A 27,494-nucleotide genomic window follows, 5' to 3' on the forward strand; every position below is an offset into this window, starting at 1 on the left:
TATCAGAAGTAACGAGTAACGTACCTAACGATACGATAGTAACGAGTGGTAATAGTTATAGTAACGAATACATACGGGTACGCTTTTTTTTTCGTTACTTTTACACCTCTAAAATAAATATCTACAAAAAATGCAGTGGCGTAGCCAGGATTTGTGTATAGGGGATGTTAAGAAGCATGACGCCTCCCCCCCTCCCCCCGTATTAAAGTGCGGTCCGGGGGTCCTCCGCCGGGAAAATTTGGATTTTAAGGTACTTAGATTTAAACATTGTAATGGTAAAAATTTTATTAATTTTTAATATGAAATTTGTTTGAGTGATTAATAAGATATTAATTAATGATTTGGTGCTAAAGGGGGGGGGAGGGGTTGAACCCCTAAACCTCCCCCCACCCTGGCTAAGCCCCTGCAATAATGTAGCGTGCTGCATGACGCGAACCAAGCGAACGCGGCTCGTTGCCGCGGAGGACGTGCACCCACCTGCAGCGTGTAGGCGTAGCTGAGCGTGATGGCCTCGCCCTTCCTGATGGGCGTGGACGCGCGCACGTACAGGCGGTAGCCGGCGTCGTCCGTGTGGTTGGTGTTGGGGACGCAGTCGTGCGCCATGTAGAAGGCGGTGGGGTACAAGGCGCGGATGCTCACGCCACCCTGGCCCACCTCGAAGCAGTTCACCTGCGCTCACGCGTCACGATTCGTTCACTTCGTGCTCTTCTGGTTGTGAACTGGTTGAACGAGTTAGTGATTCTCGAGATGTAGCGGACGAGTGAGTGGTGCGAGGCGGTGTGTTGGGACCGAGGTGCGCGGTAAGAGACGGACAGTAGGGAGAGCCACTGTCTAGCCGAGCTCCAGTGGGGAGAGCACATAGTGGACTTTGAAAGTGTAATAGATTTGTGGACCGGCATTTAAAATGTTAAAGTTGTGCTAATAGTGCAAATATTAGCTAATAAATAAAACTCTAGTTAATTAATTGTGCTATCCATTACGGACCTGTGTTTTTCCCGCTCGTAACAATACTGTTTTCAGAAGAGAACATAAATTTTGTTTATTGCTTTTCAAATGTTTAGAATTAAGTGAATTTTTGATTTTAAACGGTTTTGAGTCCACAAAAAAAAAGCTGAAACAAATTTTTGCACAAAAAATTAATAAATTTTTCAATTACCTAGTACTATACAGTGATGTAATTTAATTTGCATCAACACACAGCTCAAGTAATAGTCAGCTGGCCAGCTCTTGTATTTTTATCTCGCAGTTGAGATGCGTCTGCAGTTTGGCAGCTCTTGCGTGTGTGCGGGCCAATAATAAACACGTAATTAGAGCGACCGAGGTGTCCGAAGCCAAGACAAACGCAAGGCAAACGCGGTCCCCACGAACATTGCTGAGGTCGTAACTGTGGTTCCCAGTGACGAGGTCAGTGTCACGTTTCGTGTGGCAACACGATACAGAATTAATGCCACTACACAAATTATATAACATTCTTGTAACTTTCTTTTTTTTTATATCATGTATAGTAATCAAAATGTGAGCGAGTTTTTCAGTACTTTCAGTACTTTCAGACGTGTAACATCTAACCTTGTTAACGCGCAAAATCACGTGTTCTCATGTTTCAAAAACACTTATAATACGAAACTCAGCCACACGATTTAACATAGAATTCTTTAGAATAATGACGAGCGTGATAGAAAAATTCGCAAATTGTGTGTTTCAACTACATTTCTGGACGCGAATCACACGTAGTTTTCGCACCCGTCGCTAGAATTCGTTGTCGGAGCAGCTACGTTGACTATTGAATCGTTCGATTTACAGAACGAAATTTTAAATTATATAATAAAACGGCTCCGATAAAAACGAATAAAAAAATAAAAAATACGAAACCCTGGCTTTGTACCTGATTTTCGACAAGGAAATTAATTTAAATGCTGCCCATCTTGTTAAAATTCATTAAACTGCCATTCTTTAAAGTTTCCCTTTGGCTATGTGAACTTTAGCTCGCGCCATTCCATTCACGAAATTACTCCTACCAAATGCCGTACACCGAGAGCTAAGACAACTTAAAAATATATGAATTTTTATGAGAAAAAAATTTAAATGAATAGAAACGAGACATAACTAAAAATAATAGAATGAAACAAACGAGTAAATTTGAAATGTATCTTCAAATGAAACAAAATGAACTTACTAATCAAACTAAAAATGTTTTATATTTTTAATTATTTTGGCAGCAATTTAATAATGACTTTCCAGAAGTAATCGAATAGAAGGGGGTTGTCTGTAAAGTCGGTTTACGGACGATAATTTTACGTGATAACGTCATAAGAAAACATTGATAAAAAATTTGCATACCTTAACCTGTTTGATATTATAGAAGATTTTCTCGCACGGTGGTTGGCCGGTTCTTGCAAGCTCGGCTCAGGCGGAACGTGACAATGAGTCATGCTTTTTCGTGCGTGCAGCCGGCGTTCATCGATTTATAAGACGTTATCACGTCAAAAATACGATGGAATCCTTAGTTAACATTGAAATGTAGAGATAGCGCAGCGTTCATCATACCCAAGGGACATATCAAATTGTTTGCCAAAATATACTCGACGTCATGAAAAATCTAAAAAATATTGTAGCCGTAACTGGCAAATGTGATATACGAGTAACGTATAACTTGTGAGTAGAGACCCGGAAAATTCGCGGGTTCAATGACCTCCAGGATAGACTCCAATATCCTCTACACACTCGGGCAAATACCAACTGTTCATTGTTTGCTGACTTGTGAGTCGTCTCGATTGGGTGGCCTGTGATTCGACACTTCTATGAGTGAGGGTCTCTAATTGGCCCTCAGTCCTCCAGATTAACCGTGAACCAATGACAGAAGCAGCACTAAGGTATAATTATATGAATTATAGCATAACACGAAATGAACCCGCGAATTTTCCGGGTCTCTACTTGTGAGGTTTTATATATAGTCTATTAATAATTTTGTAGCTGAGTCAGGCTCCCCGCGGATATTGTCAACCCCCTTACCTTACCCCGCTCGACGGCCCTGAGTTTGTTCGCCGCATCTCGGGGGATTGTCGCGCACAACTTGCATGTCGATGACAGAATCGATAATTTCGCTAAATGCCTACTGCCTCGAGCAGGCGACAGGCGACCCACCGGTCCTCTGGAGTGCGGCCCGATGCACCAGCACGCGATTTAATTAATTATTTATACGTGCAACAATATTAGGAAATCTATATTTAAGTTAATTTAGATTTCATTACACGATAATTCTCCTCTTTGTAAGTTTCAGGAGCTGACTGGCAGCTAGGTGGGTGACGAAGGCTCGGTCGCCCGCCAGTGTTACCAAATCCCAGATGCGGAAACACTCCTAATGCTGGCCTCGTGTCCAAGCACCCAAACAACGCATGCATGGTAGAGACTTTTCTTCCCAGCCAAACTCTTCTCCTGGGCCATCCTGTTTTGACCCTTTACTTAACCTGCACTCTTCATGCAAGCCATATTGCACCCCGCATGACCGAGCCCAGGGTTTAACATGTGTGTCTGTGCAGGTTCTACCCGGGCCCAATTTAACTATTTATATTCTAGAGTTAAAGACAGAGGAGTTAGTCATGGCATCAACCGCTGTCGTGGATGGCCAATCCCCGATTAAAGCGTACGATGCATGCTACCCTACCTACATGGTTGAAAACCAGGTTACATGCTTCGTCCTGAGACGAATGTAAATGTTGGTTTTTTTAAATATTTTTATTAACATTTTATTAATTGAATTTTTTTATTAATTTTAAATTTTTTTTCATTAAATTCGGTTAATAAATAAGGATTTTCAATATGGCGGACGTAACGAAAACGTGCAACGCTCAAATTTCAAAATGGCGGAATTTTACAGAATACAAAATGGCTGCGATCGTAAAACAACATGGCGGCGATGACGCCATAAAACAAAATGGCGCCCTAATACAAAATGGCGGTCCAACATGGCCGCCAAGGTCAAGGTCAAAGGTCAAGGTCACACTCATCCAAGCTGGCCACCGTGACGTCACAATCCAATATGACGGTCGGCACCACAAACCACACACCAGACTCCGACTCCAGGCGCAGGGGCCCCTATTATATACTAGGCCTACTTCCCTGACCCGCACCCCTCCAGCACGGGAGACGGCTCACCTCCAGCACGCCGCACACGGTGTGTATCTCCGACTCGTCGAAGCCCGGCACGCGCCACAGGCGGCGGATGCGGTCCACCACGGCGCTCTGGTTGCTGCTCCAGATGGAGGGGATGGCCCGGCGCAGCTCGTCGTGCGACTCCATGCCGCGCAGGGCGCGCCACCTGTCGGGCGCGCCGGCCTTCAGCAGCAGACACCTGCACACCTCACCCCTCACACGCTCTTGCACCTGCTCCAAGTTCAATCCAACACCGGCCAAATAAATAAAACTTTACATGCCACTGGTTGTTAGATACTAAATTCTGACTGGAAGTGCCTTCAACTTAATGAAACTTTTAAATTAATGGCTTTAAAATATGAAACTGATCTTAAAAAAAATATATCGTATATTGCACATTCTGAATTTCGGGAAGAAGAGAAATGTCATGTGTGCTGTCCATCAGTGGCGTAGCCAGGATTTGTGTATGGGGGGATGTTAAGAAGCATGCGCCCCCCCCCCTCCCCCGTATTAAAGCGGGTGGTCCGGGGGTTCTCCCCCGGGAAAATTTGGATTTTAAGGTGTAAAATAGTGCTATTTTAGCAGTTTTCGTGTACTTAAATTTAAATATTGAAATGGTAAAAATTTTATTAATTTTAATATGAAATTTGTCTGAGTGATGAATAAGAAATTAATTAAAGATTTGGTGCTAAGGGGGGGGGGGGTTGAACACCTACCCCCCCCCCCCCGTCTACGCCCCTGCTGTCCATGCATGTAACATTTGACGTCAGCTGATATCGGCTGCACGGCGAATGACCGTGTAACAGGGGGGAAGGCAAGATGGCGGCGGCGCGCGCACCTGAGCGGCACGAGGGCGCGGTACTGCGCGCGCAGGTCCTCGACAAGATGGCGGCGGGCGTCGCTGGCGGCCAGCGCCTCGCACTCCCGCCCGCTGTGTCCGTGCTCGGCGCCCCTGCCCGGGCAGTCGGCGGCGCACAGAGGCCAGCCGCACCTCTCGCACCTGCCGCACACGGCCACTGAAGTCACTGCGCGCCTGAGATATGCCTACAATAGAGGAAAATAAGGATGATATGTGCGGGGCTTTACGGTGTATCAGTGTGGTGTCGCCTCTGAGACTATTGAGATGGTAACAAGGAAAAACTAAGAAGCACATATAAAGTTCCGCCATTCCCGATTACACCCGAACAATTCACCTTCGGCCAACTTCGGGATTTATTTTATTTTTGCGCAGGAAAAATGAATTCATATATTAAAAGTGGTCGGTAGGTTAGATATATTAAAAACACTTTAAAACACTATGGACGGTTAGTTAGGTTAGTATAGCTAGGTACATTAAAATAAACAGAGAAATATAAATATATATAAATAAACCCGAGGTTGGCGAAGGTAAATTGTTCGGGTGTAATCGGGAATGGCAGAACTTTATGTGCATCTTAGGCTTCCCTGGTAACAAAACCTGTGGTTAAATTTTCTAAACTGTTAACCAGTTGATGAATAGTAAAAGTTAAAATGGTTTTCTAGTAATTTTCCGAGGAATAAATTCAGACAATAGATTATTTAAAGAGGTAATTAATTGGTTATTACCTATGAGTGAATATAAAACGAGCCTAAATCGGAATTTGAATTCGTAAGGTAGTTAATTACTAAGTCAAAAATCAACGATACCACGTTGCAGTAGCGTGGGACGAAACACAACACGTTATGCCTGGCAGATAGGCAAATCGTGACGCGTGCAGCGTTCGCTTGAAGCCTGCTGAGATAAACTTGTAGAGGTAGCCTGACTCTTGGCAGTGTACATTCGGATTTTTTTTTTCCACTATATAAACATCACGTTGTTTGTTTTGCTGCAAAATATGTTACCAGATAACACACATAATATACGCTAACGCTATTTGTAAAATTTCTGACACTTAATCACTTTTTGTTTGACTTATTGCGCTGTGATTGTTCTGCAAAATTGTTTTTGTTTCCTGAATTTCTACCATCGGGCGAAGCATATTATTATTTTTAATATTTCTTCGTAAAAACGTGAAATTAGAACTAAATATTTAAAATGGCGTGTAGAGCCGAATATCAATGGACCCCCCCCCCCCCCTTCAGCCCCCGGGCCAAATCACAGTTGCAACGTGATGAATATTGCATCGTTACCCAACCATGTTTTTCTTTGATCGGCGGCACACGCTACACAATGTACACGCCGTACCTGAAGTCCTGCGCCGCGAGGTCCAGCCTCCTGTAGCAGCCCACGCAGAGCGGCTGGCAGTCGTAGCACGGCCCCACCACCAGGGGGTCCTCGCTGATGATGAGCTCCCCGGGCCGCAGGTCGCGCGACGCCACCAGGTACCTGCGGGGTCCGCGCCTCGTGCATCACACGCGTCTGACAACTGTCCTCAGTTAAGTACCTCTAAGGCACGTTAGCACGGCCTCGCCCGCGCAACATGCATTTATCGTAATAAGCTTAGTTTGTAGGATGTTTAATTTTCTTCCTTCTAGTTATAGGTGCTGCTGTCTGGAGCGGATGTGAGTGGTTCGTGTTCATACTCACCGCCAGGGGCGCTTGCGTCCCTGGCCGTCAAATTCCAGTCCCAGAGAAGACAACAAAGCGGACCTCGAGTCCAAGTGCCCAACCCCCGCATGGTAGACTCTTTCTACTCAGACCAACTCTTCATCCAGACCATCCTCTGACTCCTGTACTTTCCTACATTTAATGCATGCAAACTTGCATCCCGCATGAAAGTGCCCAGGGTTTTCCCTGTGTCTATGCAGGTTTTACCTGGGCCCAACTTAACTAGTAGTTTAGACTAGAGATAAGAGTGAGGGGAGTTAGTCATGGCAACAATCGCTGCCATGGCTGGCCAATCCCCTCCTAGCACATGATGCATGCGACCCTCTCCCTGCATGGCTAATCCCAGCATGACTAAGGCGTGATAGGCTTCGGCCTGAGACGCACTTAGGTCCCTCCCTAACCCGGATCCCTCCCAAACACACTTAGTTTTTAGTTAGGTTAGGAAAAAAAATTGTTAGTTAGAGCGACCATCACTTCAGCCGAGGCCACACAGTGACATGTCCGCCATCTTGTTTTCGTCTGCTGGTGGCCGCCATATTTTATGACGACACATCCGCCATCTTGGTTTATTTCCTGTCCTGCTGGAGGCCGCCATTTTGGTTACCGACAACATTCATTCTGCTGTTTACTCCTAGAGAGCGCCAGTCAGGGCCGGATTTAGGGGAGGGCAACTGGGGCGAAATCCCCGGGGCCTCTACAAACGGAGGGCCCCCACAAACGGAGGGCCCCCACACTAATTTCATATAATTCTTGTCTCCGATTATATTTATGTATGTTTTTTTTTAAATACTAACAGAATCTACTTGATTTCACAATAAATTATTTATTGGAAAACTCGACTGAAAAAAATTTTTCATTTTGTTTGGAAAATAATTTGGGGCCAGTGGGCCTCCGCTCCTCTGTTGCCCCGAGGCCTCCAGATCTCTAAATCCGGCCCTGGCGCCAGTTTGGCTTTGTCTCGTCACAGACAGCTACGCTATGTTCGCGAAGTTCGCTGTGTTCTGCTGCGCCAGGCGGCAAGACAGGATAGTCTAGTTCGCGACGTAGGAGAGACGCATGCCGTGGGATTCGAGTGATGATTCGGGCGATGATAATATTCTTCTGGCTCTCACAGCACGCGAACTTAAAAAGAAAAAGAAAAGGGTTCTTGAATTTAATATCAAAACAAAAGAATTTGAAGAATTTCATTTGATGAAGCAGTTGTTAATGAGGACGAAACCAAATTCTGGATTATTTCAGGATAAATTCAACCAAGTTAGATAGAATCCCATTGAAATATAATCCCGGGAATTGTCCTGCATATCCTGCCTCCTATATTCTTCCATAGGTTTATTCCATAAACATGGTTATTTCGTAATCTTTAAATTAATTTTCCCCGTCAAATTGACTATTTAAAGCACAATACTGAGAGAAATTAAAGTTCATAAAAAGCAAACGCAGAAGTACAGTACAATTCCCCTGCGAAAACAGATATTGTTTATCTGTACATGCACAAAGTCAGCGATGTTTTAGAAAAATAGCCGAGAACCAAACACCTGGCGACATCGCCCAACATAGCGAACATAGCGAATACAGCTTTGTGTGGCCAGTGACATCTGAAATGCAGCTGGCTATGTTTTACACCTAAGAACAGACCTAACTTAAAAACATGCAACTTAGAAACACGCTACCCCGAGCAACACCAAAATAACTATTTTGTGTCTCAGACATATTTTGTTTAGAATATCAAACTCAAAACGTGTTCCTAGGCAAGTTAAGAACAACGGAAGCAGATTAACGAACGAACAAACAAACTGGAAAACCTTTTGAAATAAAAACAATATCTTTCAGGCATTTTTGAGGTTATAGTTTCATCCGTCCGTCCGTCGAAAATTTAAGATTTGACGTCCGGGCAGATGAAATATTTTGGGGCCATCTGATTGGCTGAATGTCGCGTGATTGTCTGACGGACAGATGAGACGGATCACTGAGAGTCCACTCAGGCTTGAATCCAGGTTGTCTAGAGAGCATGGCCCCCACACTCGATTACGGGCCCTGGACCGAGGATCAGAGACGCTCCTCCCCTCCTCAAATTTACAGTCACCTCAAATTTACAGTCACGTGCTACAATAAAATTGCATGGTTATTTCTTACCTACACTCTTTTTAGAATGTATTTAACCTGAAAATACAGGGTATAATAATATGGTTACTATTTTCTAAGTCCAAACTAAGCTTTATTTATGAAATTATTTTACTTTAAAATGACCACAGCGAGTATGTATATTTATCTCACACACGGAGATAAATAAACAAGACAGGGCCCGGGTCCTGGACCCAGGGGTCCACCCAGCCCCACCCTTGTGGGGGCCATGCTAGAGAGGACTGCTGGTGTCGCGAAAGTCAGGCCCGCAGAGCGGGTGCAAGATGGTTACTGGCACGTCCAACCGTCTCTCATTGGCGACTCGCCCAGAGTTGGGAAGGTCTCTGGAACTCACCCGCTATCTCTAAATTTATAACAGAAATATATGTTGCTCCTGTGGGTTAAGAGTGTTGGGGAAATCCTAGCACTCTCGCTGGGCGCAGAAACGCTGTCTCGCAGGGCGTGTTGAGGATCGTCTCTTGTTCGACAGCAGACTCGGGAAGTTCCGAGAGTGTGCGAGGGTGTCCAATGAGTTTCACCACAATCGCCTACGGTAAAAAATAAGCATCTGCCATCCAAGCGGGTCGAGGCCAAGTGGTATGAAGAGGTTCCGTCATCTCTATAAAGGCCCTGTCACACTGTCGCGCTATAGTTTACAACCAAGTTTGATAGGTTACATAGTACGAACTATGGCTTCCAATTTTCTCTACGAAATAGACGAGCACCACATTTATAAGGGGGGAGGCTAAACTAGTAATCAGTAATTTTTACTTGAATATCATAGTGTTAGAACACAAAAAAAAATGTCGGATGGCAGATGAACTAAATCATTTGTATTGAAAGATACACAAATGTATTTCGTCAAATATTTAGAAACAAAATAGGCATGTATTTTCGTTTACTATCCAACTTACAATGTATTAAAAATGAAAATAACTGCAAATAAATCTATTTATTTACTATCTAAGTTGAATAAAAAAATATTTGGAACAGTGTAATTAATATGAGATGTTGTCGGGAAATGTTTTGGTTTGGTTGGCTTGAAAAAAAATAAAAGGAGGTGGGAGGGCTACCAAGATGAGTTCTTGCCCCGGGTGGAAACTAGTTGAGTTAATTCCCTGTACCTTCAATAGTTCGATTATCTAAAAGAAGACTTCATATTTGTAAAAAAAAAAAAAAAAAAAAAAAAAAAAAAAAAATTGGAAATACTGGCACCCGTTTTAACCATATCGTCGCCTGAGAATTGGAGTGTTCTATGTCCATTGAAGTCGGAACTGAGATATAAGCATTTGAAAGTTCAAATAACTATGAATATCATGACATATAACAAAATATTATTGGTCTTAAATTAAGAACAAACATTTTTATGTGCGTAGACGTGTGTGGATATAGAACAAATGAATACTAATATTAATTTCGTGTCCATAGCATAAAAAACCTAAAAAGTGGACATAGAACACTCCAATTCTCAGGCGGCGCATTCCAAACACACGCGCAAACACAACTTAGGGAGCATTAAATGAACTGAAACACAGCTAGGTAAATGTGAAGCTTGTCAGGTGCCGGTTGAAGCCGGACCTAACATCGCAATGGTCAGTACCTAAACGGTGCACCCAGACTCTCCGACAGCGTTGTGACTTTATAAGGGTCATTACTTCTCGTCGATGGCGAGTTCGTTAGAGACGGTAACGCACCACTAAACGAAACAGGAAAATTCAGGAAGAAATCGCCCTTGGCCTGTATGGCAGGGAACCATCCCATCCCTTACCATGGATAAAATTCCGAGGAAAAAGCACGAAAAAAAATAGCATAACTCCGAACAGACAAATTAGGATTTGAACTTTAGTACTCTAAAACGCGCATACCGCGTCTTAAAACTTTTTTTTCATGGAAAAGATGATAGGCACACTGGCAAGTTTGACAGTCATATGTGAGCCAACCTTACATTGTTGTGTTATTTTTTGTAACCCCGAGTTGTTGTATTTGTGTGTGTAAGCGTCAAGTAGACGACAAATCACATCCATGTCTTAAGGGCCCCGCGTATCCGGGAACACGTGGTGCAGAGCTCCAGGAAAAAAAACACGCGATTCGTAAATCGCTCAAGATTTTAGATTGGAGTTGGTTTACGAATGTGCTAAAGGCGAATGGGTAGTTTTTGTTTTCCGGATTGAGTTTTTAAAATTTTATTTTATACGAGGTGAAATGGCTATTTGGCATGAAAACAACGGGTACAGGTTTTCCTGAAAGCGATTGAGGGACTTGCGTTACGCAAACAACCGGTACAGATTCTTGAAAGCGATAGAGGGCCTTGCGACCCGGTGCGACGGAGGCCTTCCTCCATGACGTGTTCTCCCGCGAGTTCGCTTGGCGCTGGTCGCGGTCGTTTGGGGCTCCGCTGTTCTTAGCAGACCCACTGGCACCCGGAACGTGCCAAGTGCTCACGTGAGCCCCTTCGGACGCTCGCTTCGTCCCTAATGAACGTGCATCTCACAAATCTGCAGCCGCGCTGGCAATTAAGGCCCGTCTACATTTGTCCTAACCTGTGCGTGGTCCGCGTCCTTATCCGAATGTGAATGACGTCACATTGACGCACGGAAAACAGCTTGGTCTACAATTGATGTCCGAAACTATTGATTTCTAAAGTTGTCACCAGAGCGCAGTAAATATCTTTCGATTTTTTTTTTTTATTGTTTTCGTGCATGATTTGCAAACGGGAACAGGAAACTCGAATATCTTTAGTGTTCTGTTGCTGTTCAATGCTACCAAAAGACACAGGTTGGGAGAAAAAGTTCAAATTGACGAATGTCTTCGGACAAATTAGGTTCGGACCTTCGCCCACATGACGCATGGCGTCAGAGGGTCACGTGGACCAATCACCGACGAGTGTCCTTCGGACACAGGTTAGGACATTGCAATTGTAGACTAGGCTTTACCCTCCTGCCTTTTTCCCCTTCTCCCAGCGGCTAAAGCGGAAAGAGAACAGAGACTTTAACGGAGTGCCAAATACAGTGTATCCATGACAAAAATGTCCCAGTTATAAATTTGAATAGTATAAACTGCAAGCGTTGTAGAGTGTTGGTTCAAGATCACAATTAAAAAGTAACTCAAACAGTTTTAGAAAAGCTCATGCGTGAATACTACTTTGTAGTTTCCTCGTTTGCAGCGCGAAAGAATAGCTATTTCCCCAATTAGCAGAGGGTGAACCTGTAAACTTTATTTGGCAAAAGGATGGAGCCCCTTCCCCATTGGAATCTCTTTGTACGAGAGTGGTTGAACGTCGAAGTCCCTGACCGTTGGCTTGGTCGTAATGGTCGAGACGACAAGAGCTCTTTTTCGCCAGCATCCGCGTTCACCTGGCATAACGCCATGCGATTTTTTTTTCCTTAGGGGCTTTACAAAAGATCGTGTGTGCGTTTCGCCGCTTCCTAATGATTTGCCAGAGTTGAGACACAGAATTGAAGAGGCTATTTATTGCTTCCATCACTCTGGACTTGTTAGCCGAAAGGTGGGAAGAGTTGGATTTTAGGTAGGATGTGCGTGCACATTATTGAACATTTGTAAGGCAATCTAGGTTAGTTTACCTTCAAATGTTATATGATTTGTTGTAAATAGTCTAAATTAAACTGCTATAATATACCAGCTGAAACTGGGAAATTCTTTTAAGGACATTCTGTATTTAGGGCAATGTACCTAAAGCCGGAATTAAAATAGCCTCCGTCCGTCGGTCACGTGACCTGCAGCCAATCTGACAGCCCGAAAACTGATATCCGTCTGTCCGTCGAAAGCTTGGCAAGCTCTAACTTTAGACAGACGGACGGATGGATTATAACTATGGTTATTGCTGCGGAAGTCAATTGTTACTAGAATACAGGCTTGTGGTATTTGCATGCAAATAATTAATGGAAATAAAATAATAAAAGAACTGGGTGATATTACGAATAAGGTTGGTAAAGTATAAATTCAGCCAAATCAAAAATATAAATACTTAGTATTCCTGTTAATATAAACACATGTGCAAAATAGATTATTTAATTTAATAAAATAATCGAGATAAATTTTAATTAATAATGAAAATAAATAAATATGCTGAATGTTTATTCTAAATTATTGGTTTTAGTTATTTATTAAATAATAACGTAATAATTTATAATTAAAATAAATTATACATACAGGAAAATTACCTAACGTATATAAATAAAATTGTAAACGTTTATAGCCACAATTTTCTATCAATATTCACGAAAATAAATGGTTTTAATAAATGGAGCAGTATTCAAAGCACATAGGCCTTTTTTTCCTAATAAAAATTTCGTTGCCTGGTGCACGCGGATCGTAAAAAAATCACTTTCATAATTTTTTTTTCATTACGCACCTAAAGACGTATGATTTTTTTAAAATTTTTCATTAAATTTTAAATGGTTAAAAATGATGTCCTAATTTTTCCTTCTTAACATACAAATAATATATGTATTCCAATATTAAAAGCAATTGTAATATTAAAGAAAATAATGTTTATTTGGTATATGTTGATAAGAATAGTACGCGTGATTTAAAAGTGTTTGAAATCCCTTTCCAACTGTCCCACTCTGCCTGGTTAGCGGACCGAGCTGAGTGAAGTGCGAGGTGTCTGCAGGAGCGACGAGGCGACGAGGTGACTACGGGCACGCACCACAACGCCGAAATACCACAACGCCGAAATACATTAACGCCGAAAAAATGTCATTGCAGGACTGCCACAAAGGTTACGTTAGGTAAGGTTAACACACAAATTCATTCAGTTGTTTTTTTCATTTTGCTCCTGTGGCCCCTCCTTCCCCGCAAAATCATTTTTCGGCGTTGTGGTACACAGCAGTTTTCTAGCTTGTCGGCGTTGTGGTCAATTTTGACAATCGGCGTTATGGTATTCGGCGTTATTGTACGTTCGGCGTTGTGGTGACGACCCGGTGACTACCTGCCCATCTCGGCGGACACCTGGATGGTGTACGGCAGGTCGCCTCCCTCGGGCTGCTCCGGCTGGGCGTCGCTGTCCGGCCTGCGGCGACCGCTCCTGTCCTTGTGCGCAGGCTTCTGCGCACCAGAGAACACCGTGACGCGGCTGTCGCCCTTTCCCGGCTGCAGAAGCCTAAGAAGTACGGGAAGCCTACAAATCACGTAGTTTCGGTTCCCTGCAAGAATTTCCGAAGATTTCCGAAGTTTTGCGTTTTGGTATTAACGCCATTTCAGCCGCTAAATCAGAAGTTTCCAATGAAAAAAAAAGCATGTTGTGACTGACCTAACCTAACATAACCCTTCGATTTGTTTAATTTCCATTTTTTAAAGAAATCCGAAGTTGCACGAACGTGGTAGGGAACCGAAACTACGTGAGTTGTAGGCTTCCCCAGAAGTACATCACGTTCTGTCCCTGCCCGAACACGCCCGAATACTCACCTTCGGCCAACCTCGGGATTTGTTTTATTTTTGCGCAGGAAAAAAAATGAATTCAAATATTAAAAGTGGTCGGTTAGGTTAGCTACTTAAAAACACTATTGGCGGTTAGGTTGGTATAGCTACATTAAAATAAACAGAGAAATATGAATATATATATATATAATATATATAAACCCGAGGTTGACCGAAGGTGAATATTCGGGCGTGTTCGGGCAGGGACAGAACTTGATGTAGGTACATCTTAGGCTTCCCTCCAGGCTGGCTTCTCCCATTGCGACCAGGCGAAACTTCCTGCTGCGTCACTCATGGCCTCCACATTCGATCACGGGCCCTGCACCCAGGATCGGAGACGCCCCCCTCCACCCACCGACCCCATCTTACAGTCACGTGCTACATTATAATTGCATGGTTATTTCTTACCTACACTCTTTTTAGAATGTTATAGGGTATAATTATGGTTACTATTTTATAAGTTCAAACTAAGCTTCATTTATAAAATTAATTCACTTAAAAATAACCACAGCGAGTAAGTATATTTATTTCACACACTGAAATAAAAATAAACAAAACCGGGCCCGGGGCCTGGACCCAGGGGGGGGGGGGGGGCATGAGTGTCACACATCAGCTCTCGGTTGCATCAAAAACACATTTTCACAAAGTTTTATGTTATTATCCCTACGAATTATAATACATTAAAACGGATGTATAATTCGACGTATTATAGCAATTTTTTTAAAAATTATACTTCCCCATTTTTACCCCTTTGGGCGAATATTGCCCATTATGAAACTCGACAGATATTTTATACTGTAATATTTTATGTAACAGTTTGGAAGCTATTTGTGAAAAATATTACGGCAGTTATTGTGTCCTTAAGAATGTGTATACTACTGAGTTGAAAATGGTTGTTGGGTGTATGGTTCATGAAACGAAAAACGAAATAAATTTTTTCCCTAGTCACACCATGGTAACGGCTACAATATGTAGTATTACATTACAAAGTGCTAACATTTTGCTAGCATGGCACACTAGTTTGTATAAATTCTAAATCCTTTTTTAACTATGTTTTACGTGCCATTTTTCTTGTGCTTTTTAAATAATTACATTTTGGGACCACAAATTTATTTCAGAAATCATTTATTCCAAGTATAACCACTTCACCTTTTCAAAATTCTTTGAACAAAAACGTCATTGTTTACTTAATTTAATCAATATAGCCAGGATTTAAGAAAAATAGCTTTGGAATGATTTGATAATCGATGTAGTTGCTCAGGCAGCGGAAAATACATGTGGTTCGCGTCCAGAAATTTAGTTGAAAACATATTCTGCGTATATTTATCACGCGAGTTTCGTATTATAAGATAAATACCTACACTTAGTGCATTTATAAGTGAGAATTCGTTACCAAGGTTAGATGTTACACATCGCTGCCGAGTACTTTCAGAAGTAAGCACGTGTTAATAAAAAAAGCGACAATTCGTGTAATAACATCATATCACTGTTAAGAAGAATGCAAGTATCCGCTCTACCACTCTGGTTCTGGGGTAGAGCGCCTGCCTTGTAACTTGTAGGACCCGGGTTCGCGCCCCGGCTCCTCCAAGGCGGATTGCCCAGACAAAATGGTGGCATTTTCTCTGGTATGAATACAATCCCTTGTAACAAGTCAGGCTACCAAAGAAACGGTGGGTGGAACAGAAAAAAACCTTCCAGGTGGCTTCCAAATGGGGAGCCCGTTTCTTTTCTTGGGCTCCCCATGCGGTGGCCATTCCGGGGGTTTCTCCGGGGGAACGGAGTTTTGCAAAAAAAAAAATAAATTCTTGGTTTGTTTAAGATAATTGTAGCGTAATAATCCCACCATGTTATAAGTAAAATATCAACGAGAAAAATTACGTTAAATATATTTGCTATTTTTACTGTACATAAAATATTTTAAAACAAATTTTTGAAGTTACACTTCTTTAGGCGCGTTATGAAAAAATGATGAGAGATGCAATGATTTCAGATGCAAGCGCATCACTGTAACACAAAATTAACAGGTTGAAGCTACCAACAGCGTCGCCTCTGATCACTGTTTTCATATTTATAATATTTATCCACATGTTTCTAGTTTCTTCATTCACAACATACACAACAAGTTTCATACAAGTGCGAATTATATATGTGCTAGTAAATTATATTCAGTAGTTATTTAAATTCGTAAATATTAGGAAAAAATTAATCAATACTAAATATTATTAATGTTAAATATTTATTATTGGTTATTTAATATTTACAAAATAAATTTAATAAAAAATTTGTGATAAAAATTAAAATCGAACATCAAATTAAAATATTAGTTTTTTATATTTATTATTAAATTGAATAATTAATAAATATTCATAAAAATAAATTAACAAATTAAATGAAAACTTTTTGATAAAAATTTTAATGATGCCAAAGTAGTATAACTTCTCACGCGCGTACATAAGTACACGCACACTTTTTTTTTTGTATTGCAACATGAAAACACAAAATTTGATCGTTACAGATGTTAGATTACTGGAAGTTTCTCTTACTCTTTTTTAAACACCTCTACAATCATCAGAAACATATATTCCACTTTTTTCTGTTGTCACACCACTGGTGCTTACATTGTTTTGAACTAATGTGGGGAGAACTGGGCCCAATTATTTTTATTACCGTTTCATTTATTACTAATATTTACATTAATAATAAACGATTGTACTTAAAAATGTGTTATCACCAATCACTCGCAAGTCACTCAATGTCTGTCAAGTTGCTCAGTTCGCACCCCTCACTGGAGCCAGGCTAGTGGTTTCGCCGCTTACCGCACGCCACTCAATCGCACTCTGTGGATCCCGTCGCGCCTCCTCGCCCAAGTCTCACTCCTCTTCACTCGCGAAACACTCGGGACTGCCGCGAAGGCTTATATCTCCATGACGTCCTTCTCAAAGGGGCGTCAGCGGCTTTCACAGAACAAAGATTTATAGAAGTGCGACTCTTACAGTGGAAAATGAGACCATGTTTTGCAGGACATGTGACGCTATCTGTTGGGCGGGCCCATAACTACTAGCAAAAAAAAAAACTTGGGCCAGATGTTGAAATCCAAAGTTTTTAGGTTTATAATGTTAATTTAACTACGTACTTGACTACTAATTGCTTAGTAAAAGAGATCTAAACTGCGCGTAAAAACATTAATGGTGTTTCGTAATAAAAAAAAACATGTTCTATATGAATGAGTAAATGAGTAGGAAATGCAAAATTTCTGGTATGCTCCACCACAATCACAAAATAGTTGGCAACCAAAGACTGGTTTGTGTGCCTCACAAGCGTGCATTAATTCTCATAGTCAATGTAGCCATGTCATAAATATACATATTATGAATGCTACTTCAAAAAAAACTATGTCTCAGTCTCGGCAATTAAGAGTTTCTCCCCCGTGGCGGCTGTGTGGGCCGACCCGACGCCACACCTAGTGGTGGCCTCGGGGGAACTCGGGTAATTACAAGGCCACTTAAAGTGTCGGTGTCAATAGTCGGGGCCTGATGGTCCGCGGGAGCGGAGGGGATGGTTAGCCAGACCCTTGTAATCCGGCCGGGCACTCGTGACATGCGTGACTTCAGCTCCCGTGCTGGGCCGCAGCCAGACTCGCTGGAAGCCTTGCCTCCTAGCACGCACGTAACAATATCTTCGCAGTGCTGTTTTTGTTTTGTTTTTACGTGAATACGTCTTTAAAATTGCTTCCATAGTGGGAGATAATTCAAAAATCGAATGATAACAAAGTCGTGGGATACAGTTTGGTGTTGCAGCTACATAGCTATCATCTACATCCAAAATTTAATTACACCACTGGATAGCTAAAGGATCAAATAATTCGTTACGCCAAGCGAGGACTGTGACGCATCGCGCGCGATGGAGGGGGAAGCGCCACCATTTTGAGGTCATTTTGCTGCGTTTCGAGATTTCCATTTAGTATGACTTTTGACTCGGAGAAGCTACGACGTTCGTTTAGGTTTCAATCGTCTGCTCTTGTCAAAATCGATCGATCGCATATATAAAATATTAGTGTTAAATAGTTACAGTGAATATATATGGTGTTAAAATAAAAAAAAATAGCGTATTTTATATTTTGTTTAGAAAATATTACCTGCTACGTACACGCATTCACGTACAACACACGGTCGTGCGTCCATGACACAGCAACACCACATTTCTTTTTGTGTAGCCAGCCAAATTTAAATATATCAGTGTGAAGAATGTTCTTCACTATATTGTGACAATAAGTATGATGTAATCTTCGAATTACTGATTCCAAACTGAATGCTGTCAGGTTGTTCTCAACAGTGCGTATTTTTATATATTATTTTCTAAAGCAAGCTGCTTATCACGTAATCGCTATATTCTGTATTTCCCCTTCAGATAAGTCTCACAATTACAGAAATCTATTATTTAACTGCAAAATTAGGTTTCCAATCAGTACTTAGGGGTACGTTTATCTTTTTTTCTAAAGTAATGTAAGTTAATACAAGTGTAGGTACATTAAAATTCGCGTGGCAATATAATGGCTAGATGAAACATTGTAAATAATAATACCAATTCAGTTAACAGTGAACTTGCATCCGTAACAAGCCAATTCAAAATTAAACCTTTATTTTGTTCTGAGATTTGTGATTAACCATTATTAAAATTTTGCGAGAATAAACTCAATTCCGCCACGTTATTATTTTGTAAGGAAGTGTCATTGCTTTATTTATTCTCTTTTGTTAATATGACACACATTCTCGTGTCATATTATCCAACTACTATTATAACTCGTGCTAGATTAACGCCAATATCGTCTGCCATAGCTCCTATAAACGTATGTGTGCAGAACAAGAAAAAAATTGTCCGCGGATCGGACAGGTCCTGACCGGTTTTCCAATCCAGCGGTTCGGTTCTGCATGCCCTTCCCCATTGATTCCAACCAGTAGAGAACACGAGAAGGACATTTCCCACAAGTTAATTTTCAAACCGGCCCGCAATCTAACTCGGAAACTTCGACTCACCAAACAGAAGCTCTAAAAATTGGTTGTCTGTAAAGTCGGTTTACGGACGATAGTTTAACGTGACAACGTCATAACAAAACATTGATGAAATGATTGCATACTTTTGTGAATAAAATTGCATCATTTTTATTGATTTATCACTATTTTGTATGGATACAAAGAAGGAGTGAAATAAAATCTACAATTTAATTGATAAATTTACTTTTATTTGCACTCATTAATTCAAATATGTTTATTACTTTAACGAAGAGATTATTTTAACTACAACTTTTATACATGTTTGCTATTTAACTTCTTCCAATCTGTGTTATTCTGTTAAGGATAGGACGATGATAGGAAAAGTAGGAAACGAATGGGAGTGTTTCAAGTTTAATGTGCTTCGAAAAAGTCAAATCGAGGGTTGTTCCAATCGAGTGGAAGAGAGATAGATGCGGCGCAAGCTTAATATGAGCGTAACGGGACAATGAGTCATCCTTTTTCGTGCGTGCAGCCGGCGTTCATCGATTTATTTGACGTTGTCACGTCAAAAAACTGTGCCAACAGGTCGTGAGAATGAATATTCTAATGTTACTATGCTGTAATTACGAAGTGAGCACGCCTTTAAACATCCTGCAATTTATTAAGTACCCCGTGAAGCCTTCATTTAGACGATAAAAATAAAATATTTTCAGTTGCGTAGGTGTTACGAAACTCTAATTTTAAATAATAATATAGTGTTTAATGTTTTTTTTACCAGGATTACTAAATATTACTGTAGGTATAGATTTTTTATTTATGAAACTCGAGTAACGTTTGAAGTCGAGTTATATCTTAAAGAATATTAAATTAGTTTGTTTGTTCATATACAAACCGTCCTGTGTTTATGCTTTAATTTATGGTTTAAGGAAGCTCGTTCTGGGCAAGGTTTATAGATTTTTGGGTGAGACAGCAGCACTTACCTTAATAAAGGTCTATTGTTAGAACTGGAACGCTTTTAGAAGATAACGTCATGGCCAGGCAGATTTTTCTATCCTTATTTTACTCAAGGATCCATTATAGCTGCTGAGGTTTACAAACTCTTTTTATTAATTTTCTTCCCCCTCCCCCAATTTTTCTTATAATAAGCGTAGCACGTGTCCTAAAATACTCACGTCCTCCTCCAACAACCAGAGTAGGCCACGAACAATATCGTGAACCAGTAACGGTCGTATCCTAGAAGGAGTGGTTCTTTATAAATTTACAAATAAATAAATTATTTATATACATAAATTTGTGTCCCGTATGCGTTCCTAAACCATTCATCCGACTGAGTTGAAACTTTGCACATTAGAACTTCCAAACATGATGAAGGCCATTGTGTACATGAGATTTCGAAAACAGATCTTCAACATTACTTTATGAAAATTGGTTCACTTTGCGTTCGAAATAAGGGTAAAATTACTGTCTATAATTACATTACGGTCTACATTAAACAAAACAACACACTACCCACTTTTCTCAGGCCCTAGAACACATTTTTGTTTTGTTCTTTTTGGTAACTTTGCGTTTAAATTAAGGAGGAAATTGCTGTCTTCAACTGATTTAGACAAATGGGAAATTAAATAATAATAATAAAACAACCACATACCCCTTTTCCACCCTTTAAGGCATAATTTGGCACTTCTTGATGATAATTTGCACACATGGCATTCAAAATAGGAAGAAAATAATTGCATAACATATAATTTAAGGAAAAATATAAGGTCACTGCCTACATGAGATTTAGAACAAAACACACCATCCCCCTTTTTCATCCCTTAAAGCACAATGTTGGTACAAATAAATGAAATTAAGCACAATTACTGTTAAAAACAAGAGGAAACGTATTGCTTTATCTCCAGCTTCCTGTCCACACGAGATTTAATAAACCACCCCGTCACCCTTTCCCATCCCCTAAAACAAGATATTGGTATTTATTTATGAAATTTTGCTTGATTTTCAAAAAAGGAAGAAAATTAATTGTCTATATCTAATTTTCATAAAAAATGTTTATTCAATATATATTTTAAAAAATTCCCCATATCCTTTTCCCACCCCATTATGGAGAATTTTTCACTCCTTGATGAAATTTTTCACACTTGAAATATTACTATTACATCTGCCCTTCTTCCCAGACTTTACTTCCCTTTAAAGCGGTTTTTTTGCTCTCCTTGGTGAAATTTAGAAATGGTTCACATACAAAAAAGGAAATTTTATCTTTAACGTCCAATTTAAGAAAAAGAAGCTTACGAAAAACATGAGATTACGAAAAACATGAGATTACGAAAAACCACCCCCATTACCTTTTGCTACACCTTAAAGCATTATTTTGCCCTCCCAGATAAAATTTTGCTCACTTGAAGTTGAAAATAAGAACACAACTATCTACATCTGATTTTAACAAACAGTCAATTCATACATGAGATTTTTGAAATACTACTTTCCTTCCGCCCCTCCCCCTCCTTGCCACATTGCCTTTTCCTACTCCTTGAATCAGAACTTGGGCAACTCTTGATGAAATTTGCACACTTGACGTTCAAATTAAGAAAAAATATACTGCCTACAACCGATTTCGAGAAAAAGAATCCCTTCACCCCGTTTTCAACCCAAGCAATGCCGGGTACTTCAGCTAGTAATTTATAATTTAGTATCTATAATTATACTAAATTTTATGATAAGTTATTTTTTTTATGTTTATGTTTGTATGGTCAGCTCTTTGTACTGTTACGAGTATAATGTAGGGAGAAAACTGGGTTCGTAAGGAATATCCCAATTAATTGGTTCTGTTTTATTTATTACTAACGTCTACACCATAAATGTAATTAATACACTAAAAATCTCTAACAGCAATTAGTCTTACACTGGTCATTGAAACATTAACACTTTCCGCTGGAGCTTGGCTCGACAGTGGCTCGCTCTTCTGTCCGCCTCTGTCCGCTTCCTTCGCACACTCACCAACACATCGCGCCGCAGCACAGTCAACTATCGCAAGTCACACCCGACTGGCTCGCCGGGCATTCACTCGCAGGTATCGCCTCCCTATAGGCCCGGTTCGCTCAGCAAGGTTCACTTTCCCTCTTCACCTCTCGCTGATCGCACGGGTATCGCCGGTATCACTCCCCGAGTGGGAGATTCTCTCCGCTGCTCCGCTCTTCGCTCTTCGCTCGGAACTCTCGCGGAGGCCGGGGTCACTGCTTTTATACTCTTGGCAGACTTTCTGGAACCGACTGGGGTGGTTGGAAGTGTCGCGTCACCTTGGGCCGACCCGACGCCCGAAAAGTCCAGAAAGACGGTGTTTATTCGCGCCACTCCGCGCGGTGACCTCGGGACATCCCGCAGAATTCCCAGGCAGCTAAAAGGGCAGTTGACAAAGGGCAGAGGTGGGATTGTGCGAGAGGAGCGGAAGGGGGCAGGGGGTAGCGAGGACCCTTGTAATCCGTCCAGGCACGCGTGGCATGCCTTACGTCAGTGTACGGTGCATGACGTCAGTGGCCGTGCGGGGCCGCCAGCCAGCTCCGCTTCTGACACGCGTCGCGGTTCTGTTTGCGTTCGTAACAGTACCACTACTACTATTACTGTTTTGTAGCCTTATTGAATGTTTTTATTCACGGTGCCAGGAAAAAAAAAGTGTTTTTTGTGTGGAGTTGATGCTTATATAGCACTCCAATCGTTTAAAGCCTAGCACCTATTAAACAGGAGTCTCATTCCTTACGATTTCAACAAATACACAGTTAATAAGGAGGAAACTTCACGAAATGTTATATTTCCTTAAAAAAAAAAAAAGTTTATTCATAGACATCACAGGATCTTCAACGGGGGTTATTCCCCGCTTTATAAAAAATAAAAATAATAACTAACAACTCAACCTGTAAAAAAAACATAAATGTTAAACACACCCTCATTAAAACGAACTCATGCTTTGATAGATGCTTTATGGACAAACCCCTAGGTGTCTAGAACGGATAAGCAAAATTGCTTCGAAATGTTTATTCACAAATGCAATGTGGTCGCTTTATTTTTTACCAGTTACGCGATTTTCAGTTCAAAACAAAACGTGGTATTAAATTTAAACATGTTATAATTACCGTGTAACATTTGACATAGAAAGGATTGTTAAACGGGCGGTATTACTTAAAAATTAATAGTGTTTTTTTTTTACATTTTATAATTGAATCATTATGTACCGTCAAGTCGTTAATAGAAACTCAAAACTTTTATTGCATTTTTTTGCCAACTTTGTCGAGTTCACGCGTGCTCGCGTATCGCCGCGAACAAATAGCGAGGGAGACAGCGCTGTCAGTAGGAAGCCCCTCTGGCCGAAGATGTTCTTTTCTTTAGAGGCTCACGCTATGTCAATGGAACTGTCAACATACGCTGATGTACACAGCGACACGTGTGGTTGTTTGCCTATGTCATGCCTACCGACGCGCGTTTTTATTAAAAACTATTGAATGTGTGGATGTCTTCAGATGCAGTAGGCAGGGTCGAAGGGCGGGTGGGGGGAAGGGGTCACCATGGTGTCCGGACCCCTCCCTTCTAGGTATTAAATGAAAAAAAAATGGGTGCGTGTACTTATGTACGTGCGTGAGAAGTTATACTTCTTTGGCATCATTAAAAAATAGTTTTTACTTTCATGCAAATAATTTATTACAATAAAATAATAAAAGTGCTGGAAAAAGATAGTCAACTCAGTCAATAAAGTTCAGTTTAAATTTGAAAAATTAAAATAAAATTTAGAGAATAATAAATATATATGACATAATTTTTACTAAATATTATAAGATTCTTAATTTTAAATATTTATTATTGATTATTTAATATTTTAAAAGAAAATAAATAAATTCAAAATATTAATTTAAGTTTATTCTTTTTTTAAATATTTATTATTTTCTTAATTTAATATTCACTTTTCGTTTTCATTAAATTCGTTCATTTATTTTGCTAAATATTTATTATTTATTCAATTTAATAATAAATATTAAAAATTAATATTTTAATTTGATGTTCGATTATAATTTTTATCACAAATTTTTTATTTAATGTTTTATTAAATGTATTGATTTATTTTATAAATATTAAATAAACAATAATAAATATTTAACATTAATAATTAATAATATTTAGTATTAATTATATTAAATAATAATATTTTAATTTATATAAATAAATAATACATACTGATAGTTAACCTAAATTATATTGGAGCACTTGAAAAAGTATAAGGGCACAATATGTTTTACTAATATTTATAAATAGTAAATAATATTAATCAAAATATTCACTTTAAATCACTAATGAATATAATTTATTAGCACATATATATAATTCCCACTTGTATGAAACTAAAACACGTGTTGTGAATGAAGAAACTAGTAAAATGTGGATAAATCTTTATATATATATTTCTTGTGTGCGTGTGTACGTCACTGAACCCCTCCTAGACGGCTGGACCGATTTTGATGAAATTTTTTGTGTGAGTTCACGGGGATTCGAGGATGGTTTAGATTCACAATTGGATATTTTATCTCGATTCTGAGTTAAGAAAAAACTAAAAAAAAAAAAAACACGATTTAAAAGCAAAAAACTAAGCATTGTTGATAATTAGCCTCCATGGCAAAGGGCTTTTGCATTGTTGTTGCCTTCTGCGTAAACATGGGAAAGGTTTTTGGAAACGGCAGTGGCGTGCCCAAGAGGAGGGGTATGTATAATGAGAAGATACAAAATGTCCAGCGTATAAATACTTACCGCCATATGTACATTTTGGCAGGACAATGTCTATCGGGTCCGCTAGAAAGATATATAGAGATATATATGTAGAAAGATATATAGAGATAGAGATATAAATAGAAAGATAGAGAGAGTTATAGAGATATACATAGAGAGATAGAGAATTAGAGAGATAAAGAGAGATGCTTAGTATACGTTTAAAAAATTGATTGAGGCATTGCAACGCATGCCGGGCATTATCTAGTAATATTATAAATATGAAAACAGTGATCAGAGGCGCCAAGCGTGCCAACATGCGCGACTAATAGAGGTTCTACTTCTATTTTGTTGGTAGCTTTTTTCGAGACTTAATGAGCTGTTTAGCGGGCAGCTTCAACCTGTTAATTTTGTGTCACAGTGATGCGCGCGCATCTTAAAATTTCACTCTCATCATTTTTTCATAACGCGCCTAAAAAAGTATAACTTCAAAAAAAGTAAAAAAAAAAAAAAAAACCCTACCACCGAGTTTTGAACCACGGTCTTCCAGCATATTTACCGCGCAGTATCACCACTGCTCTGACAGAAGGGTACGACGAACATGTGTGTTATATTTGATGTAATACCAAAATAATGTGTTTTTTAAACCTTGGAATTTACTCTTTACTATGACTATTTTAGTTTACCAAAATAAATTCCACGGTAATTTCACTATCATAAAGTTTCATTTGGCACACCAATACGTTTGGTATGTCCCCTAATGTGGGTTGGGTTTATGTTCGTACACGTGGGTCCGCCATCTTGCTGTCGTCACATGGTGCGCGCGCAGCTTCAACCTGTTAATTTTGTGTTACAGTGATGCGCGCGCATCTTAAAAATTCACTCTCATTATTTTTTCATAACGCGCCTAAAGAAGTATAACTTAAAAAATTAAACAGTGTAGACAGAATGAGAAAATGACAGCTACTAAGCTACTTACGGTTACAGAGTGCATTTTTGGAAGGATTGGTGTAATCCTTATAGTGAACTACAGTAAATACATTTCCTCCCACATCTAGCGCAGCATGCAGTATGCACAGAAGCGGCGGGGATTGTATTTGCTGGTTTGTACACGTGTTAGTTGTAATGATATCTTTCATAAAAACTTGACAATTTTGCTTTGTGTATTAAATAACATTAATATAGGGCCTATATGTATTTACGACTTGTTTTACCGCAAACATCAAACAAATGACTTAGAAAAACCAGTATTAAAAATAGTGCGTGGAGTCCCTCCGCGCGGAAGAAGTGAAACTTCGTAATGTGGAACTGAAAATAGGAAGGGGTAGAAATTTATTTTTAGTGAAATCATATTGTTTCTTTAAGACAAACTTTATTAACATTGCTTACAATTCACAATTGATCGCATCTTTTAATTATCATTTTCGAGTGGAGAAATATCCAAATCTATAACATTTACAATGGGATTATGATAACTAAAGTAAGATACGCTGGCCTGCAACAGGTATACTACGCGCATGCGTTCGAGTGCCACGCATTCACTCTCGCCCTGTCTCTTTCTATTCCCTCTCCCCAGGAGCGTTGAACGTTTAACGCAACAGTGCTTTCATACCCCCTCCATGGTAGCGTTAAACGTTTAACGCAACCTTGTTGGAAGTCGCATTAGAAGTTTCAGTTCAACAATTAAATAACATCCAAAATATCAAATGTTCATTCTTATTTTCGTAAGCAAAATCATTACTTAAATTGTATATGTAAAAGTTCAACTTATAACAATTCTACTGTTCGCTGAGATTTTAATGTGACAATTAAACAACTCAATCAAAATTTAAAGTTACACAAAAAATGTTTTAATGGTATTACTGAATCCCCTAATTAAGAAAAATCCTCGCTACGGCCGTGCAGAAATCGAGAAATGCCGAACCCTAGCTGTGTTTGATCTCTGGCATCAAACAGTTGCGAGGCGTTATAACCTCAACAACACCCGCCAGCTCTACCGGCAGGCAAGCCGAATGGCCGGCCCCGAGGGGGCAGGGCACCCTTCAGCGCCGACTGCTGCCCCCGCACTGACCTTGTTCTTCCTGGAGCGGTTCATGGTGTCCGCGGCAGGAGCCACCGGTCTATAAATACCGGAGCGGGAGGACGCGCGACGCAGACTCCGCCGGCGACGGCGACAGCGACGACGAAGACGCCGCGGCGCGCGCTGGCACACCGGCGCCTCACGGCGCATGCGCGCCCCGCGACTATTTATACTGGCGGGCCGCGCAACAATGGGCCGGTGGCGGGCGCGGCTGCAAGGATGGCAGCAAGTGGCTCCATCTCGAGTTGCGACAAGCGCTTCTCACACGAAAAGGGGGTTTGTCTGTAAAGTCGGTTTACGGACGCCATTGATGAAAAATTGCATACTTTTTAATTTTCAAATCTTATTTATCTTTGTTTGCAATATTAATTTAATTAATTTGTTTGAATATAATCACGAAAAATTA

The 27,494-nt window shown here is 40.3% G+C and overlaps 1 protein-coding gene across 3 annotated transcripts in view; it reads right to left on the reverse strand.

The window, feature by feature from the left end:
• The window catches only part of LOC134534065 (SET domain-containing protein SmydA-8), a 49,193-nt gene extending 22,016 nt beyond the window's left edge, over positions 1-27,177 (reverse strand). For 2 of the 3 annotated variants that reach the window (XR_010075442.1, XM_063372057.1), the window contains exons 1-6: positions 27,080-27,177; positions 13,788-13,903; positions 6,353-6,493; positions 4,988-5,149; positions 4,153-4,348; positions 478-669 (exon numbers count right to left, since the gene is read on the reverse strand). Coding sequence is in view for 2 of the 3 variants with exons in the window: in XM_063372057.1 (XP_063228127.1) it covers positions 478-669; positions 4,153-4,348; positions 4,988-5,149; positions 6,353-6,493; positions 13,788-13,903; positions 27,080-27,103 (831 nt within the window). In the remaining variant the exon portion in view is untranslated. Of the gene's footprint in view, positions 1-477; positions 670-4,152; positions 4,349-4,987; positions 5,150-6,352; positions 6,494-8,517; positions 9,093-13,787; positions 13,904-27,079 lie in introns of those variants that run through there. The other variant, XM_063372058.1, reaches the window with a different exon arrangement.
• Positions 27,178-27,494: the final 317 nt, after the last annotated feature.

Source organism: Bacillus rossius, chromosome 7 (genome assembly GCF_032445375.1).
Source record: "Bacillus rossius redtenbacheri isolate Brsri chromosome 7, Brsri_v3, whole genome shotgun sequence".
Classification (NCBI taxonomy): Eukaryota; Metazoa; Arthropoda; class Insecta; order Phasmatodea; family Bacillidae; genus Bacillus; species Bacillus rossius.